Source organism: Xenia sp. Carnegie-2017, unplaced genomic scaffold (genome assembly GCF_021976095.1).
Source record: "Xenia sp. Carnegie-2017 unplaced genomic scaffold, XeniaSp_v1 HiC_scaffold_13, whole genome shotgun sequence".
NCBI classification, from domain to species: domain Eukaryota; kingdom Metazoa; phylum Cnidaria; class Anthozoa; order Malacalcyonacea; family Xeniidae; genus Xenia; species Xenia sp. Carnegie-2017.
In genome coordinates, this window is record NW_025813436.1 from 5,781,033 (window position 1) to 5,798,114 (window position 17,082).

General features: G+C 34.8%; 3 protein-coding genes and 2 long non-coding RNA genes across 5 annotated transcripts; all 5 read right to left on the minus strand.

Annotated features, from left to right (window-relative positions):
* Positions 1-390: 390 nt before the first annotated feature.
* LOC124433293 (amiloride-sensitive sodium channel subunit beta-like) lies at positions 391-2,406 on the minus strand. Its single transcript, XM_046983054.1, has 6 exons — positions 2,320-2,406; positions 2,138-2,246; positions 1,835-1,920; positions 1,668-1,753; positions 1,487-1,562; positions 391-929 (listed from the first exon to the last, which is right to left on the minus strand). Exons 1-6 carry the CDS (start codon positions 2,404-2,406, stop codon positions 630-632), a joined length of 744 nt encoding a protein of 247 aa, XP_046839010.1. The 3' UTR covers positions 391-629.
* Positions 2,407-3,093: 687 nt separating this feature from the next.
* Positions 3,094-3,496, minus strand: LOC124459434. The gene is made up of 3 exons (XR_006953654.1): positions 3,446-3,496; positions 3,283-3,380; positions 3,094-3,203 (listed from the first exon to the last, which is right to left on the minus strand). It is a non-coding gene; the product is annotated as an uncharacterized LOC124459434 (long non-coding RNA).
* A 1,622-nt stretch (positions 3,497-5,118) lies between these two features.
* On the minus strand, positions 5,119-5,755 carry LOC124459440. Its single transcript, XR_006953659.1, has 2 exons — positions 5,713-5,755; positions 5,119-5,554 (listed from the first exon to the last, which is right to left on the minus strand). It is a non-coding gene; the product is annotated as an uncharacterized LOC124459440 (long non-coding RNA).
* Positions 5,756-5,757: 2 nt separating this feature from the next.
* LOC124459431 (amiloride-sensitive sodium channel subunit alpha-like) lies at positions 5,758-7,285 on the minus strand. Its single transcript, XM_047008889.1, has 8 exons — positions 7,158-7,285; positions 6,985-7,082; positions 6,742-6,905; positions 6,498-6,584; positions 6,175-6,424; positions 6,050-6,107; positions 5,893-5,978; positions 5,758-5,787 (listed from the first exon to the last, which is right to left on the minus strand). Exons 1-5 carry the CDS (start codon positions 7,244-7,246, stop codon positions 6,302-6,304), a joined length of 561 nt encoding a protein of 186 aa, XP_046864845.1. The 5' UTR covers positions 7,247-7,285; the 3' UTR covers positions 5,758-5,787; positions 5,893-5,978; positions 6,050-6,107; positions 6,175-6,301.
* LOC124433294 (amiloride-sensitive sodium channel subunit alpha-like) lies at positions 7,248-8,418 on the minus strand. The gene is made up of 3 exons (XM_046983055.1): positions 7,909-8,418; positions 7,294-7,811; positions 7,248-7,258 (listed from the first exon to the last, which is right to left on the minus strand). The coding sequence occupies exons 1-3, from the start codon at positions 8,139-8,141 to the stop codon at positions 7,248-7,250; spliced, it is 762 nt and encodes a 253-aa protein (XP_046839011.1). The 5' UTR covers positions 8,142-8,418.
* Between the last annotated feature and the right edge of the window lie 8,664 nt (positions 8,419-17,082).

A 17,082-nucleotide genomic window follows, 5' to 3' on the forward strand; every position in this document is an offset into this window, starting at 1 on the left:
GATGAATCTCTTAGATGTAGTCTTTATCTACCTTTACAAAACAAATATAAATCTTAACAACACGAACGATTCATTGTGTTACCATAAGAGACATTTACATCGAGGCTTAATGTTCATTTGGTATTGTTGAAAAGTTTCCGGATTTTCTATCATGCACGAATTTGTTACGTTATTTACACCTGTATGTTTGTGTTGAAGTTGTCGGCTGCGCTTGTTGCTCGCTCGGTGGGAATCTTTTCGCATGCAACAAAAAATCAAGTTTACCAGACTGGATATTTTATCTTGGCGTGTTCCAAACTATGAATTTTTCTAGCACGCATTAACGTCGGGTTAGAAGTACGATAAATTCATGAAAATCATAACAAGATGAAACCGTAGTTCTCATAATAATTTCGGCTGCTTGCACATGTATTGAAACTCTCATGTAAATTTTATGTTCATTTCTATGTTACAGAGAAACATCGACAGGGGGAACACTTGTTAGTGAAATCTGTCTTTTGTTCGGGAGAATTTTCTTAAGCAATTGTAATCCTATTGCTTTTTCTTTTACTCAGATTTGGAGTTCTTGTGCTTCCTTTCATAGCAACATCAATATTCATTGTTACATATTTTTTCATAACTTAAAACTGTTATTGTTTCAAATGTTCTTGGCTTACAGACGGAGAGGTTTGTATGGTTACACTACCAGTTGAATAAACAGTTGGCCAGTCATTAGTAGACGAGGACTGTTGCTCTTTTTCATTCAAACAATTTTCTGGAGGAGCCAAATGGAAAAAACTGTAACGTTTTTTGACAATATTTTTCTTTATCCATCGATAAAAAGCCTGTATGGACTTTGTCAATGCTTTAGCGAAATCTGGCAGTGTCATTACTGAAACTCCAACCCATAGGCCCAACTGACCACCAATGTCCGATAGTAACTTTGCTATCTAGAAATAATGAACAAGCAAAAATAGCATCAGTTAAAAAATTGACAGATGATTATGAATCAGACATATGAATTATTTTCCACGTTGAAATGCCGACTACACGAGCTGGAATTTGAAAAGGAGGTATCTTTATATGGCGCAAGAAAACGGAATTTTAAATCAAATCAACTTTATAATAGAATTTGTGAAAACTGTCGAATTCAACGGAGCGCGGAGAGATTTTGCTGTTTGCATTGCATGCATTATTACAATACGGCTATTAGCCAATGAAGGATCTGTAATTTTGAATTCTAAATCACACTAATGAAAGAAAATCCGGAAACCTTTTATGATTTATGAAGGTACGCTGATTTCCTTGCTATCGATCATATACTGGTGTACATTGATTGACAATGCAGTGTGAAGGGTTTCGCTATAATGCGCAAACTATGCATGTAATATGATTTTATGCTTCATTCACCAAATAATAGCATGCAAAGATCTGGCTTGTTGACTGTATGCATACTTTTGGCTAAAGTATTCATAGCGATTAACATAGTCAAGCAATTTCAACTCACCCCATACGAATGACGTTGCAGCGTTTTTTTTTCTTGTAATTCTTGAAAAAATATATTGATCCTCAGGAAGTTTTTTCTGTAAGAGAAAGAAAAGCATGAAACATCCACAAATATTTTATGTGTCAGAATGCTTTTCGTAAAGTCTGCCTTTTTGTGTGACCATATTATCTTGCCGTTGTACCTTGAATACTGAGTTATATCGGAGATGTTCTTCAACAAATCGATCACTTTATGACGTACTCTGAACAGTTCTTCAAGGAAGGACGGCTGAAGAATTATAAAAAAATGAAGCTCTTTAATATCTGAGTGAAAGATAGGAAATTATATACAGCTAGGTTGCAGAATTACCAAATATTTTTTAGCAGGCCATACAACTGTCGATGTTACATGATTGTATGTTGTTGTTCTTATAAAGAAGAAAGAATTTAGTTTTATTTAGTGACGCCTTTGCCATGATTGAATTTTTATTTATTGATCATTTTACTTGCAAGCAAATGGACAATAACATCGCAACTTGTTCATTCTTGCTAGACTTTCAAGACGTTTAATGCATGAAGCTAAACAAATATGTTACGTTTAGTTTGGTCTACTATGATACTATGATTATATTCGTTATACCCTACTTTTTACTTGTGAACTGATTGTTTTTACCTTCCGTCTCGTTGTCTGCTGAACACGTTTTCATATCAAGTAAGAACTGTGTTCCCGCACAATGACATTGTCGAATTATTTCGTCTGAAAGACACTTCTTAATACAACTCTATATTTAAAGAATATTGTCTTATTGATTCAACTCGATATAATAAACAATTCAATAATCACGTGTTTATTACCTTTTGAGAGTAAGAATATGTTTGTTTCTTCTTTACGTCTGTTTCCTTTTCAGGATCACAAATTGGTTTCACTCTTTTAGTGGTCATCTATCATTTACGCACGATATTAATATATCTCCAGAGACGGGGGGTAGCCCCCAGTTTTTCGTACAAGAGGGCAGTGGCTTCCATTTTCCATTTAAATAGCAAAATATAAAAGAGAATGTTTGCTATTTGTCTATTTTGACGATAGAACATCTGTATATATACAATGCAGCTGAGTGGACTTTTAAAGAATCGCTCAGAAACTGTTGATTCTTTTATTTCATTAGTTTATACCATTTGGCAGTAGTATACCGCCAAATTGGTACCCATAATTCTACAACGAGCCTCCCCCCTTTTTATGTTCCTTCCGGCGCCCCTGTATATCTCAGCTATTGATGCGGAGATAAAGTAAAATGTGAACTGTAACTCTTTGCGACTTGCCTTCATTACTAAACTTTAATATTTTTGTTGCAAAATTTTAACTGTTTTTGGCTTCCCTCTTTCAGTGGTCATTTATCATCCATCATTCGTGTTAGAAAAAACTGTTTTTGATACTTGTATAATAGAAGTGTCACGTATAAGATAATGAATTATTGCTTTAAAATATTTCTGCTTTTTCTAAACGTCAATAGCTTTCTATCGTAACATTTTTAATTGTTTGCATGACGATGTATTTTATTTGTTTGATCTTCTTACCTTTCTAAGAGATATGGATGTTGTAAATCCTGGAGCAACGTAAAATCCTTTCTCTTCTGGCTGTGGTTCATGGTCAAACTCGTGAATTGTGACACGAGCTCCGGCTGCTGACGCTATACGATCCATGTATTCTTCTTGCTCGAGGAAAAGGAAGAGACTAAGACCTACGTAAGTAAATTTATTCATTTCCAAACATGCGATTTATTTGAAATGCACGTGATGTTTCTGTTCGGTCGTACTCACCATTGTAAGGTCCTGTACCGCTAACGCTACTGTTGACTTTACTTGTGTTGAAAGTAAAGCAATTTCCATACATATAGTTTTGAAATACTTCAAAATAACTAGAAAAAGTGCACAATGATAAAATGTGTGTAAAAAGTTGTCACGCATGATCCTTCTATGTCACCTTGGATCACATGTTGTCCCCTGCCATATACAACTCGCAATAAAATCATTCTTCTGATTTCCGAGATCTTGGAAATCCTCTCGTGTCATTTCACCGATATCCTTGAGATAATTTTGAAACGCCTGTAAATCTTTGCTTGGTGGTAATTTTTATGCCATCCTTCTGCATATCACCAGCCGTATTATTTTTCTCTGGTTCTTTCTCTGTTTGACTAATATTTGCTTTTAATTGGTTCAAGTAGCCACGTGTCTCGGATATTTGCTTTGTTATGTCATCAGTTGTCAGCTCAGTGATTTTCAGTCGTTTTTCCAAATCATTAAGTCGCTTTTTCATTTCTCTATAAGTATCGTTCTTTTCGTTTGTATGAACCACAAACTCTTTTACTTCAGACAGGATTATTTCTGTTTTGTTATTGTTGTGAAATGATGAATTCAGGTGCTGTTGTATTAATGCTTCGATTTTATCCACGCTTGCTACGAACTTGTCCCGATCGGTATTTAATTGAATTGCTACCCTTGTCTTTTATACGTTTCTTGAGTTTTATTGCATCTTCAACTTTGTTACTACTGGCAGAACGGTGGAGTTTTTGTAGCTTTTGAATGAACGGCTTTGACTTTGGAGATGCTTTCCCACTTTTATTCTGTCTTTCTTCCCATCTAAAGTAAAGTGTTTTTTCAGTGAACATTACCTTTGAGAATTTTTCTAATGCGAACATAAATTTTGTTATTTCTAACTTACCGTGATCTTCTCACTGGATTAATGTTGCATATAGTTATTGCAGGAAACTGTAAAGTGGTGTGTATCGTTACTTTTATCTCAGTTTCAATGGGACTACTTAGGTAGTGGAGGACAAGAAGGTACGTTTGATATACACACATGGTTAAAGACAAGAAAATACAGTACATCCTGTTAGCTTGAAGAATGCTGGCCTTGTGTTTTTTACACGGCTGTCACTAAGATCAGTACTCATCGAGTTGGTTGACTGTACAGCAGATAAATGCATCTATCTGAAAGATCAACAAACCTCTTTGATTTACTCACACTCAAAATTTATAATCACTGTTTTTTCAAGACACCTGTGATTCCCGTATGTATGTTCAAAAGTAAGTTTTGGATCTTCGACGGTTTCTAGAATGCTCTTCTATTGATGACGTCATAAATGGACCATATGACTGTCCCAGTGTTGGCTGCTTTTTAAATATGCTTTTGCAATAATTTTCACTTAATGGTAAAGTAAGTCAGTCTTTACCCTTTTAATAAGGTGTATAGAGATGTTAAATCTTGCATCGTTCTTTCGAATGTTTGGTAGGGAATGTATTACTTCCCGATGAGTGACAACCAATTTGTGCGCGAAATTATCCCACATCTATTGAGATTGGCATTTTTTGCAATTTCTCCACACAAAAAATGCACGTGTTTCTTTGCACAGCATTCTGCACAAATCTCATCATGTGCTCGCGCGAGTGATGAGATTTATTTAGATGTGATTCACATTGATGAGATTTGCGTACCTGGCGTCGTGGAGAACAATCTACGGAAATCATTATGGAATGACAGAAGTTTCCGTTTTTAATTTGGATTATTTCCTCTTTATGATTGTATTTCATCTGTTGTTTGCTTGCCGTAAATAGCTTTAAAGTATGACATATTTTGGTTTTTCATAAGTTGTGTTGTTTTAGACTGGCTTCAGATACTTTTATTTTCATGTTTTACACGAGTTCATTCTTCATGAACACTGTCATATAAGAGAAATTAGTATTTTGTCTATTTGTTGAATTCTTATTTCTTCCGGTGTTTGCCTACATACGGTGATGTATGAATAGTTATACTGCCAGTTGAATCAACAGTTGGAGACATGGTATCAGATGAGGTTTGTGGTGAAACCAAAACACAGTCCTTTTTCCTATTCAATTGATGCTCTCTGTTGTTTGAACGATGTTCTGCTCGAGATAGCATGAAAATACTGCCGTTGCGATTTTTTCCCTTTAGCCGTAGATAAATAGCTTGTATGAACATTGACAAGCTTTCACTGAAGTCCACCAGTGTTACAACTGAAACTCCAACCCATAGACCCAACTGACCACCTATGTCTGATAATAGATTTCCTATCTACAAAACATGCACAAAATAAAAAAAGTTTAATTTAGAAATATTAATTTGAGAGTAAAAAGTAAAAAGTCCCGAAAACTATTTGGTATTAAGATTCAGTGAACAGGTTGCTAAGTTTAGTTTAAAAATACGGACAAAGTTTGTCTCTTTGAACACACCCCATACGAGCGACGCTGCAATGTCTCCTGTTCTTGTAACTCTTGAAAAATATATTGATCCTCAAGAAGTTTTTCCTGTAAGAGAAAGAAAAACACGAAAATTCCTTGAAGATTGTATTGTTCACCATACACTTTGTAACATCCGAGTTTAGTTGTTACTATACTATCATGCTTACACACCTAAAATACTGATTTACATTTGATATGTTCTCGAACAAATCAACTACTTTATGTCGTACTCTGAAAAGTTCTTCTAGCAAGGAAGACTAAAGAAAAATGAAAATCGTTAATTTGTGAGTGGAGGATAGGAAATTATGTATTTAAATTATGGATGTACCAAGTATTTTTCAGCAGGCCATACAGCTGAAGATAATACAGGATGATAGATTGTTGTTCTTAAAGAAAAAAGATTTTATTTTACCCCATGCCGTTATTAATAATTTTAATTCGTGACCATTCTACCTGCAAGCCAATGGACAATAACATGACAACTTGTTTTTTCGTGCTAGATTTTCAAGGCGTTTAATGCATCGAGCTAGACAAATAAGAATAAGTTGCCAAAGTTGCGGGGCTTATTTTCAGCAACTAATCACATGTTTTTACCTTCAGTCTCGTTGTTTGCTGAACACGTTTTCATATCAAGAAAGAACTGTGTTCCCGCACAATTACATTGACGAATTATTTCGTCTGAAAGACATTTCTTCATACAATTCTATATTTAAAGAATAAGCTCAATCAATACAACCTCGTGACATAATGAACACTGAATAAACTATAATTATTACCGTCCGCGAGTAAGAATATGTTTTTTCATTGTCTACCGTTGTTTTCTTGTTAGGATCGCAAATAGGCTTCACAGTTTGAGTTGTCATCTAGAAAAATAAACTAATATTTATACTTGTGTATTGAAGTAATGTCACTGATGTCACTTTATAGATTTGTCTACTATGTCTAAACTTTAATTATTACTTATCGTAACATTTTAAATTGTTGGTATGACGCTGTATTTTATTTGTTTGATCTTCTTACCTTTCTAAGAGATATGGATGTCGTAAATCCTGGAGCAACGTAAAATCCTTCTTCTTCTGGTTGTGGTTTGAAATGGAACTCGTGAATTGTGACACGAGCTCCGGCTGCTGACGCTATACGATCCATGTATTCTTCTTGCTCGAGGAAAAGGAAGAGACTAAGACCTACGTAAGTAAATTTATTAATTTCCAAACATGCGATTTATTTTAAATGCATGTGATGTTTCTGTTCGGTCGTACTCACCATTGTAAGGTCCTGTACCGCTAACGCTACTGTTGACTTTACTTGTGTTGAAAGTAAAGCAATTTCCATACATATAGTTTTGAAATACTTCAAAATAACTAGAAAAAGTGCACAATGATAAAATGTGTGTAAAATGTTGTCATGCACTAAACGGTGATGATCCCTAATGTCACCTTGGATCACATAGGGTCCCCTGCCATGTACAACTTGCAATGAAATCATTCTTCTGATTTCCGAGATCTTGGAAATCCTCGCGTGTCATTTCACCGATTTCCTTGAGGTAATTTTGAAACGCCTGTAAATCTTTACTTGGTGGTAATTTTTTCTTGTCATCCTTCTGTATATCATCTGTCGTATCATTTTTCTCTGGTTCTTTTCCCACTTTACTAATATTTGCTTTTAATTGATTCAAGTAGCCACGTGTCTCGGATATTTGCTTTGTTATGTCAATAGTTGTCAACTCAGTGATTTTTAGTCGTTTTTCAAAATCGTTTAGTCGCTTTTCCATTTCTTTATTGGTTGTATTGCTTCTGTTTACATGAGCGATGAATTCTTCTGATTCTGACAGTTCAAAGCCAGCTTCCTTTTTTTGCAGGGACGTATCATTTATATGTTTGCTTAAAGTTTTATCAAGTGTATCAATCCTTTGATTTAATTCTTGCCTTAGCTTATCGATCTGGGCTTGATTTGCAAGTGATCTTTTTTTCCGCTTCAATAAATTTCCAAAATTAGTACCACCGGCTGAACGATAGAGTTTTTGCGGCACTTGCATGAAAGATGTTAAGTTTGGGGATACGCTTTCATTTTTTGTCTGTCTTTTTTCCCATCTAGATCAAATAAAATGCTTGATGATTTTCGAAAACCATTGCATTGACAATTTTTTGTTTGAATGTAAGAATGTTTTTTCTATTATTCCTAACTTACCGTGATCTTCTCACTGGATTAATGTTGCATATTGTTACTGCAGGAAACCGTAAAGTGGTGTGCATCGTTACTTTTATCTGAGTTTCAATGGGATCACTTAGGTAGTGAAGGACAAGAAGGTACGTTTGATATACACACATAGACAGTGACACGAAGAATATTATAGAAGTTATTAGCCTGAAGAATGCTGACTTGGTTTTCTTTTCATCACTCTCACTGGATCTCGCATCCATTGAGCTCGTGGAATTTCTGTAACAGATAAAATAGTCTTGAAAGAATAAATGCAATTCTTGAAATACCTAGCAAAAATTTCTGTTATTAATACATGTCTTTTTGCATTGCTACGACATGAGAAATTTTTATGTACCTGTCATCCACGTATGTATGAACAGAGTATGTTTTTAATGCATTACAACAGTTTCTAAAGTTTTATTCTATTAATGACGTCACAAATAGAAAATCATATTATTGCTTGATTAAGTTGATTTCTACAATTATCTGTTGATTACTGGTAACGTAAATTTATGTTAAGTGATTGTTTTAGCGACTGTCTACTGAATTTGGTTTTATCAACTGGACAACTGTTTGTTAGTTCTTAGTTGATTCTCTCGAACATTTTAGTGAATAATTGTGAATTAGATAGTTCTTTTTTCATCCCTTTTTTGACCATTTTTGCTTTAAATTTCAAACATGTTCAGTTTTAGAAATGCAACGTATCTGACGTAGTCATTTTTGATTGCTTATACCCAGCGTTGATGATGAACATTAGACGTCTGTTTTGACGAAATATATTTTATTTGACTTTGCAATATTTGTTTCAGGTAAATGGTCTGCTTAACAAGATAAGCTGGTCCCTGTTTTGTTAGTGTGTTGTACATGCGGTACGTCAAGGTGTTTTCTCGACAACTTTATAGTTTTGATAAAAGCTCTGTCCCGTGCACTTCAACATATGTCAAGCAGTCTAACTGTGAAGTAATATGTTGTTTCGTATCTAAAAGTTTCATCATGCATAGACAAGATTAAAGTTCCTTCTGACCATTTAGACATAAAAATATATTTGAGAATAAAAATACATAGTGATAATTCTTTTGTTTCATTCAGCTCATTCTCCCTAATAGCTAAATCAGAATCCCTGATGGTGATATGTATATTCACTGTGCTTAGACAAAATAATTCTTGCGTGTGTTCAATAGCCTGCGCGTCAAGCTGCTTATCTTCTTTTACACCAGATAGAATTTCGGTACACAATACTCAGCTAGCTGTGTTATTGGCCTAGTTTTTTGTTTTATTCGTTTTTTTATGCCTTTGCATTTCTGCATACTGGCCTCGTGTGTTACAACTGTGTAAATCCATCGTGACTACTCGCATTTTTGTTCACAGAAACTTGCGATTTTCACGAATGACGCTTCATCACACATTTCGTGTAAATGAAGTATGTCTTGGTTTATTGTTGGTCTGCTTGGGATATTTAAAAAAGAATATAAGGCAGGAGTCAAACGATATCGGGTTTTGGTGAGTTGTTTTACACGGATTTTGTCTTTTTACATCGTGTCATAATATTTTAGCTGATAAAACCATATTGTTCTTGATTTAAAACCTATATTTTTTTATCGTTCGTGGCTTACATACGATTAGGTTTTTTGTTTGTAAATGATGATCGTTCAGGTTAATAAAGTCCACGACCACCCAGACTATACGGACTACCAAAACTTCACAAACCACAAATACCCATGCGACCAATTGTATCATTCTGTGGTTCGCCTACTTACGAACTTTCAAAGTACTTGACTAACATACTGCAACCACTTACAAACAAATCAAAACACAAGCTACAATCCACTGAAACTTTCATTAAAAAACTGAGCACTATACAAATACCGGACAACTATATACTAGTGTCTTTTGATGTGAAATCACTGTTCACCAGTATTCCACTTAATCTGGCACTTACTTGTACAAAAACCCTCATTACAAACACCACGGACGTACTGCCATTACCGACAGAAGACATTATGGAGTTACTGGAGCTCTGCCTCACCTCGACTTACTTCCAATACAAAGGAACACACTACAAACAATTACATGGGACGGCAATGGGCTCGCCCGTTTCTGTTGTAGTTGCTGAAATTGTAATGCAATCTATAGAGGAACGGGCGCTCACGACTTACAAACATGCACTACCTTTTTGGTACGTAGATGACACAATCACAGCACTACATGCAGACGACATTAATGACTTTCATACTCACATCAACAAACAGAACAGCCACATACAATTTACCAAAGATGTCGAAGAAAACGGAACTCTTCCTTTTCTCGACTGTTTGGTAAAACATGACAATCAAAAACTACGAACAACAGTTTATCGCAAGCCAACACATACTGACCGACTACTAGACCAATCATCTTACAACCCTACATCACACAAAGCCACCACAATCAGAACATTAACAAGACGTGCACAAATCATATGTGATTCACCGGACGCTCTACAAAACGAAAACAACAATCTCAAACGTGTTTTGACAAAAACTATAACTCTGACTTTATCAAACGCAACACTTACAAACCCAACGAACCCAACGAAACGAACAACTCAGTGACAACAGCAACGATACCTTACATCAAAGGTACGTCTGAGACTATCTCGCGTATCTTACGACCATACAACATACGTGTCGCACATAAACCAATCACAACGTTACGACAAGTACTAACGAACATAAAGGACAAAGAACAACCCAACGAACGACAAGGTGCAGTTTACAAAATAAACTGCTCCGACTGCCACGCCTCCTATATCGGAGAAACTGGCAGGAACTTAAACATAAGACTTACTTAGCACAAATGAGCTACTAAGAAACAAGACAAAACTAATCACATTGCCGAACATCACCGAATCACAAAGCACAACATTGACTGGGATTCGGCAAAATGCATCACTTACAGTACTGACTATAGACATCGGCTTACATTAGAAAGTTGGTATACCAACTTGGAACAAACCCCCGTGAACAGATCACAGCAATTACCGGCACCTTACAAACGACTTATTCACAATACAAACAAACGATCAACTAAAAACACTACACTTCAAACTAATTCACAATGACAATACACAATTGACACCCACACATTACAACTAAATACGTCACACCTAAATCACACATCACAACTAAAAATAAAAAAAAAAAAATATTTCACTTCACACTAATCCACAATGACAATACACATTTCCTGTACACACAATACAATGACGTAAGAACCAGATAACAAATACGGCCAACCTGACGTTTACTCCTCATTTGACTCTGAAGATGACTACCGCTAAGGTTGTCGAAACGTCAGTCAACAACAACAAAAACAGTCCTTCTCAGGACTTTATTAACCTGGACGATCATCATTTACAAACATATAACGATACTCCCGGGTTCAAACCATTTACTTTATTAGGTTTTGTTGTTGTTCTGGTAGTTGAGTCAACCGTTGATTCCTGCATAATTCGAGTGAAGGGTTTTGGTTGACTAAAACAGATCTTTTATCGAATGATGAGTTCGTTGTTAGAGAATTAGCATAGCTGCGATTTTTGACCATCTTCATCTTTATCCGTCGATAAAAAGCTTTCATGAAGTTTGAAAGGCTTTCAGTGAAGTCCACCAATGTTACAACTGAAACTCCAATCCATAGACCCAACTGACCACCTATGTCTGATAATAAACGTCCTATCTATAAAAAAATACACAAAATAAAGGATAGTTACACAGAAATATTCATTGGAATTAAAAAATAAAAAAATAAATAAAAGATTTAATGAATAAAAATCCCCTGAAGAGTGAGCAATCACGAAACAGGCTTGTCGGGATGAATCTGTAGTTTTTGTGATTTTTTCTCAACACCACTAAACATATATATATTGTGTATATAGGAAGTTTTGTTTATTTGAATCTCCGTAAGTACAGTGCTCGATGCTTAAGAGCAGAGCGTAAATATTGATAAGTAGAAGAAAAATCACAAAAACTACAATTTCATCCCGACAAGCCTGTTTCGTGATTTCTCACTCTTCAGGGTATAATATTAAATAATATAGTGTATATATATATAGTTTTGTTTATTTAATCTAGTAATATGCTAAGAGCAGAGCGTAAATATTGATGAGAAAAGAAAATACACAAAACTACAATTTCATCCCGACAAGCCTGTTTCGTGATTTCTCACTCTTCAGGGATAATATTAAATGAATACAAAGCATGTGCTAGATTATATATACAAGAGGAAGTTAGGGTAAAATTGAGATAGAATTACATAATATATTGAGTGTACGATTACAAATTACATAAAAGTGCCTTGTGTCTATGGCGACAAGAGGAGATAAGTTCGTTACGTTTGTTGAGTGATGATAGTTGTGGTGCATTACTCACAGCAAACCGTACAACAGCGCCAACAAAAGATGCAACCTATGCCTGAAAGAAAATTCTTCATCACCTACCAACCACAACTATCATCACTCAACAAAACGAACTTATCTCCTCTTGTCGCCATAGACACAAGGCACTTTTATGTAATTTGTAATCGTACACTCAATATATTATGTAATTCTATCTCAATTTTTACCCTAACTTCCTCTTGTATATATAATCTAGCACATGCTTTTGTATTCATTTAATATTATCCCCTGAAAAGTGAGAAATCACGAAACAGGCTTGTCGGGATGAAATTGTAGTTTTTGTGATTTTTCTTCTACTTATCAATATTTACGCTCTGCTCTTAAGCATCGAGCACTGTACTTACGGAGATTCAAATAAACAAAACTTCCTAATAGTAATATATATATATATAAGTGTATTACAATGTGCCCTCCCGGCTATCATCATAATAAAATGGTGACTCCTGCACTAAGGACATAGGACATAGAAATAATATCGATGTTGATCGATGTTGTGAAAACTAAAATTGGATTATTTTCTTCAAAGGTCACTTCGTCTGGATTATAAAATTCACTCACTAAACTACGATCTGAATATATTTTGCTTTCTCTATGAGCAATTCTTTAAATCAATTTCAACAATTTAAATAGCACTTAGTAAAAAATATTGTTGCAAAAAAACTTAATTTTTTGAACCACGATCAAGATATCGTAAGAAAAAGTCGCCTACAGCTGCCGCCAATGAGATTGCAGGAAATAAAACAAAATACCACTAGGCATGTACAATTAAAAATAAAATGTTGGTGTTTTTTTTATTAAAACTCTAGCTCAAAAAGGTCAACACTGCATCATGAACAGTTTAAAAGATTCATAATTTCGTAAAAGCACTATTGCCAATACACATTTAATATACACGACAACTTTTTTGAAAATAAACATGTTTCGACATCTCATGATGCCATCTTCAGTATGAATGAAATAATAGGTGATACAGGGTTTATATAAAAGTAATATGATACATAAATTACAACAATAAAAAGGAAATAAGATAATATAATGAGGAGCGTCCGAGCGTATTATAAACTAAATATTGTATTGAATTTAAAAACTTGAACATTGAGGTCAGGGTTAGTTTTGTTAATATGGAGTGCTTCTTTGATTTTAAGTGTGAATGAGGTGTCGGCAGTGTCGATGATTTTGAAACAAGAGGGTGAATAGTTGGTTTTGCATGAGTGTGATTTAAGAAGGTGTCGGTAGATGTGAGAGTTTTTGTCTGTTGTGGTATGTTCCCTGATTCTGGTGGATAAATGGCGCGAAGTTTCGCCAATGTATCGGGAATTACATCCCGCGCAATTGAATTCATATACCACCATAGATTTAATTGAATCAGGGATCGGGTCTTTAAATGAAAAAAGGTTTTTGATTTTGAATGATGTGAAAATCAGTCGAATGTCAATATCTGTACAGAAGCGTTTCATAATGTTTGTAAGTCTGCGTTGTGTGTGTCGTGAGTAATGTCCGATGTATGGTAGTTTGAAGTATAGAGTTGTTATTTTGGAATTTTCACAACCAACACAAATGAAAATTCCAAAATAACATAAATCTATGGTGGTATATGAATTCAATTGCGCGGGATGTAATTCCCGATACATTGGCGAAACTTCGCGCCATTTATCCACCAGAATCAGGGAACATACCACAACAGACAAAAACTCTCACATCTACCGACACCTTCTTAAATCACACTCATGCAAAACCAACTATTCACCCTCTTGTTTCAAAATCATCGACACTGCCGACACCTCATTCACACTTAAAATCAAAGAAGCACTCCATATTAACAAAACTAACCCTGACCTCAATGTTCAAGTTTTTAAATTCAATACAATATTTAGTTTATAATACGCTCGGACGCTCCTCATTATATTATCTTATTTCCTTTTTATTGTTGTAATTTATGTATCATATTACTTTTATATAAACCCTGTATCACCTATTATTTCATTCATACTGAAGATGGCATCATGAGATGTCGAAACATGTTTATTTTCAAAAAAGTTGTCGTGTATATTAAAAGATTCAACTATAAACTATATAGTTAGTATACGCAGGGTAACCTATGTAGCTATTTGATGTTTTATCATACTTGTTCTATAAACATAAGCTGCATGCATTTGGCTAAAACTTGTCATGTGGATAGATAAAAGTGTCCATTTATTTAAACTAACCCCGTACGAATGAAAATGGAGCGTCTTATATTCTCGCAACTCTTGGAAAATATATTGATCTTCAGGAAGTTTTTTCTGTAAGAGGAACAAAACCATGAAACATCTACAAATATTTATGTGTCAGAATGCTCGCCTGCTTTTTAGAAGTTAGTTACTTGCACATACCTAAAATATTGATTTACATCTGAGATGTTCTCGAGCAAATTGATTACTTTATGTCGTGCTCTGAACAGTTCCTCAAAGAAGGACGGCTGAAGAATTATAAAAAATGAAGCTCTTTAATATGTCTGATGTAAGGATATGAAATTATATAAAGTTTGGTTGCAGATTTACCAAATATTTTTCAGCAGGCCATACAGCTGAAGATATTACAGAATGATGGATTGTTGACCTTAAAGAAGAGAAAATTTAATGCTATTAACCCTATCACGTTTTTTTTAAATTATGTTTAGTGACTATTTTACTTGCAAGCCAATGGACAGTAACATGGCAAGTTGTTCGTTCTTGCTAGACTTTCAAGGCATTCAATGCATAGAGCTAAACAAACAAGTAAGTTTGTAAAATTTTGAGTTCTTTTCAGCCGTTAATCACATGTTTTTACTTTCTGTCTTGTCGTCTGCTAAACACGTTTTATATGAAGTAAGAACTGTGTTCCCTCACAATGACATTGACGAATTATTTCGTCTGAAAGACATTTCTTAATACAATTCTATATTTAAAGAATAAGCTCTATCAATTCAACCTGATGACATGAACACCGTATAAACTATAATTATTACCGTCTGCGAGTAAGAATATGTTTTTTCATTCTCTACCGTTGTTTTCTTGTTAGGATCGCAAATAGGGCTTCACAGTTTGAGTTGTCATCTAGTAAAATAAACTAATATTTATACTTGTGTATTGAAGTAATGTCACTGATGTCACTTTATAGATTTGTCTACTATGTCTAAACTTTAATTATTACTTATCGTAACATTTTAAATTGTTGGTATGACGCTGTATTTTATTTGTTTGATCTTCTTACCTTTCTAAGAGATATGGATGTTGTAAATCCTGGAGCAACGTAAAATCCTTCTTCTTCAGGCTGTGGTTCATGGTCAAACTCGTGAACTGTGACACGAGCTCCGGCTGCTGACGCTATACGATCTATGTATTCTTCTTGCTCGAGGAAAAGGAAGAGACTAAGACCTACGTAAGTAAATTTATTCATTTCCAAACATGCGATTTATTTGAAATGCACGTGATGTTTCTGTTCAGTCGTACTCACCATTGTAAGGTCCTGTACCGCTAACGCTACTGTTGACTTTACTTGTGTTGAAAGTAAAGCAATTTCCATACATATAGTTTTGAAATACTTCAAAGTAACTAGAAAAAGTGCACAAATTTGTCATGCACTAAACGGTGGTGATCCTTAATGTCACCTTGGATCACATGTTGTCCCCTGCCATATACAACTTGCAATAAAATCATTTTTCTGATTTCCGAGATCTTGGAAATCCTCGCGTGTCATTTCACCGATATCCTTGAGATATTTTTAAACGCCTGTAAATTTTTGCTTGGTGGTAATTTTTTATGCCATCCTTTTGCATATCACCAGCTGTATTATTTTTCTCTGGTTCTTTCTCTGCTTGATTAATATTTGCTTTTAATTGGTTTAAGCCACGTGTCTCGGATATTTGCTTTGTTATGTCATCAGTTGTCAGTTCAGTAATTTCCAGTCGTTTTTCCAAATCATTAAGTCGCTTTTTCATTTCTCTATGATTGTCATTCTTTTCGTTTGTATGAACCACAAACTCTTATACTTCAGACAGGATTATTTCTGTTTTGTTATTGTTGTGAAATGATGAATTCAGGTGCTGTTGTATTAATGCTTCGATTTTATCCACGCTTGCTACGAACTTGTCCCGATCGGTATTTAATTGATTTGCTACCCCTTGTCTTTTTATACGTTTCTTGAGTTTTATTGCATCTTCAACTTTGTTACTACTGGCAGAACGGTGGAGTTTTTGTAGCTTTTGAATGAACGACTTTGACTTTGGAGATACTGTCCCACTTATGTTCTGTCTTTCTTCCCAACTAAAGTAAAGTGTTTTTTCAGTGAACATTACCTTTGGGAATTTTTCTAATGCGAACATAAATTTTGTTATTTCTAACTTACCGTGATCTTCTCACTGGATTAATGTTGCATATTGTTACTGCAGGAAACTGTAAAGTGGTGTGCATCGTTACTTTTATCTCAGTTTCAATGGGACCACTTAGGTAGTGGAGGACAAGAAGGTACGTTTGATATACACACATGGTTAAAGACAAGAAAAATACAATACATCCTGTTAGCTTGAAGAATGCTTGCCTTGTGTTTTTTACACGGCTGTCACCAAGATCAGTTCTCATCGAGTTGGTTGACTGTACAGCAGATAAATGCATCTATCTGAAAGGTCAACAAACCTCTTTGATTTACTCACACTCAAAATTTATAATCACTGTTTTTTCAAGACACCTGTGATTCCCGTATGTATGTTCAAA

Excerpts from the sequence above, each read along its gene's own strand:
- LOC124459431 (XM_047008889.1), bottom strand. The coding sequence starts at position 7,246 with ATGACACGCGAGGATTTCCAAGATCTCGGAAATCAGAAGAATGATTTC. Across the intron at positions 6,906-6,984 it reads CGGTACAGGACCTTACAATG|GTCTTAGTCTCTTCCTTTTC; the intron begins GTGAGTACGACC and ends TTACTTACGTAG. Across the intron at positions 6,585-6,741 it reads CATCCATATCTCTTAGAAAG|ATGACAACTCAAACTGTGAA; the intron begins GTAAGAAGATCA and ends TTATTTTTCTAG.
- LOC124433294 (XM_046983055.1), bottom strand. The coding sequence starts at position 8,141 with ATGGATGCGAGATCCAGTGAGAGTGATGAAAAGAAAACCAAGTCAGCA. Across the intron at positions 7,812-7,908 it reads AATCCAGTGAGAAGATCACG|ATGGGAAAAAAGACAGACAA; the intron begins GTAAGTTAGGAA and ends TATTTGATCTAG.
- LOC124433293 (XM_046983054.1), bottom strand. The coding sequence starts at position 2,406 with ATGACCACTAAAAGAGTGAAACCAATTTGTGATCCTGAAAAGGAAACA. Across the intron at positions 1,754-1,834 it reads GGCCTGCTAAAAAATATTTG|CCGTCCTTCCTTGAAGAACT; the intron begins GTAATTCTGCAA and ends ATAATTCTTCAG. Across the intron at positions 930-1,486 it reads TGCAACGTCATTCGTATGGG|ATAGCAAAGTTACTATCGGA; the intron begins GTGAGTTGAAAT and ends CATTATTTCTAG.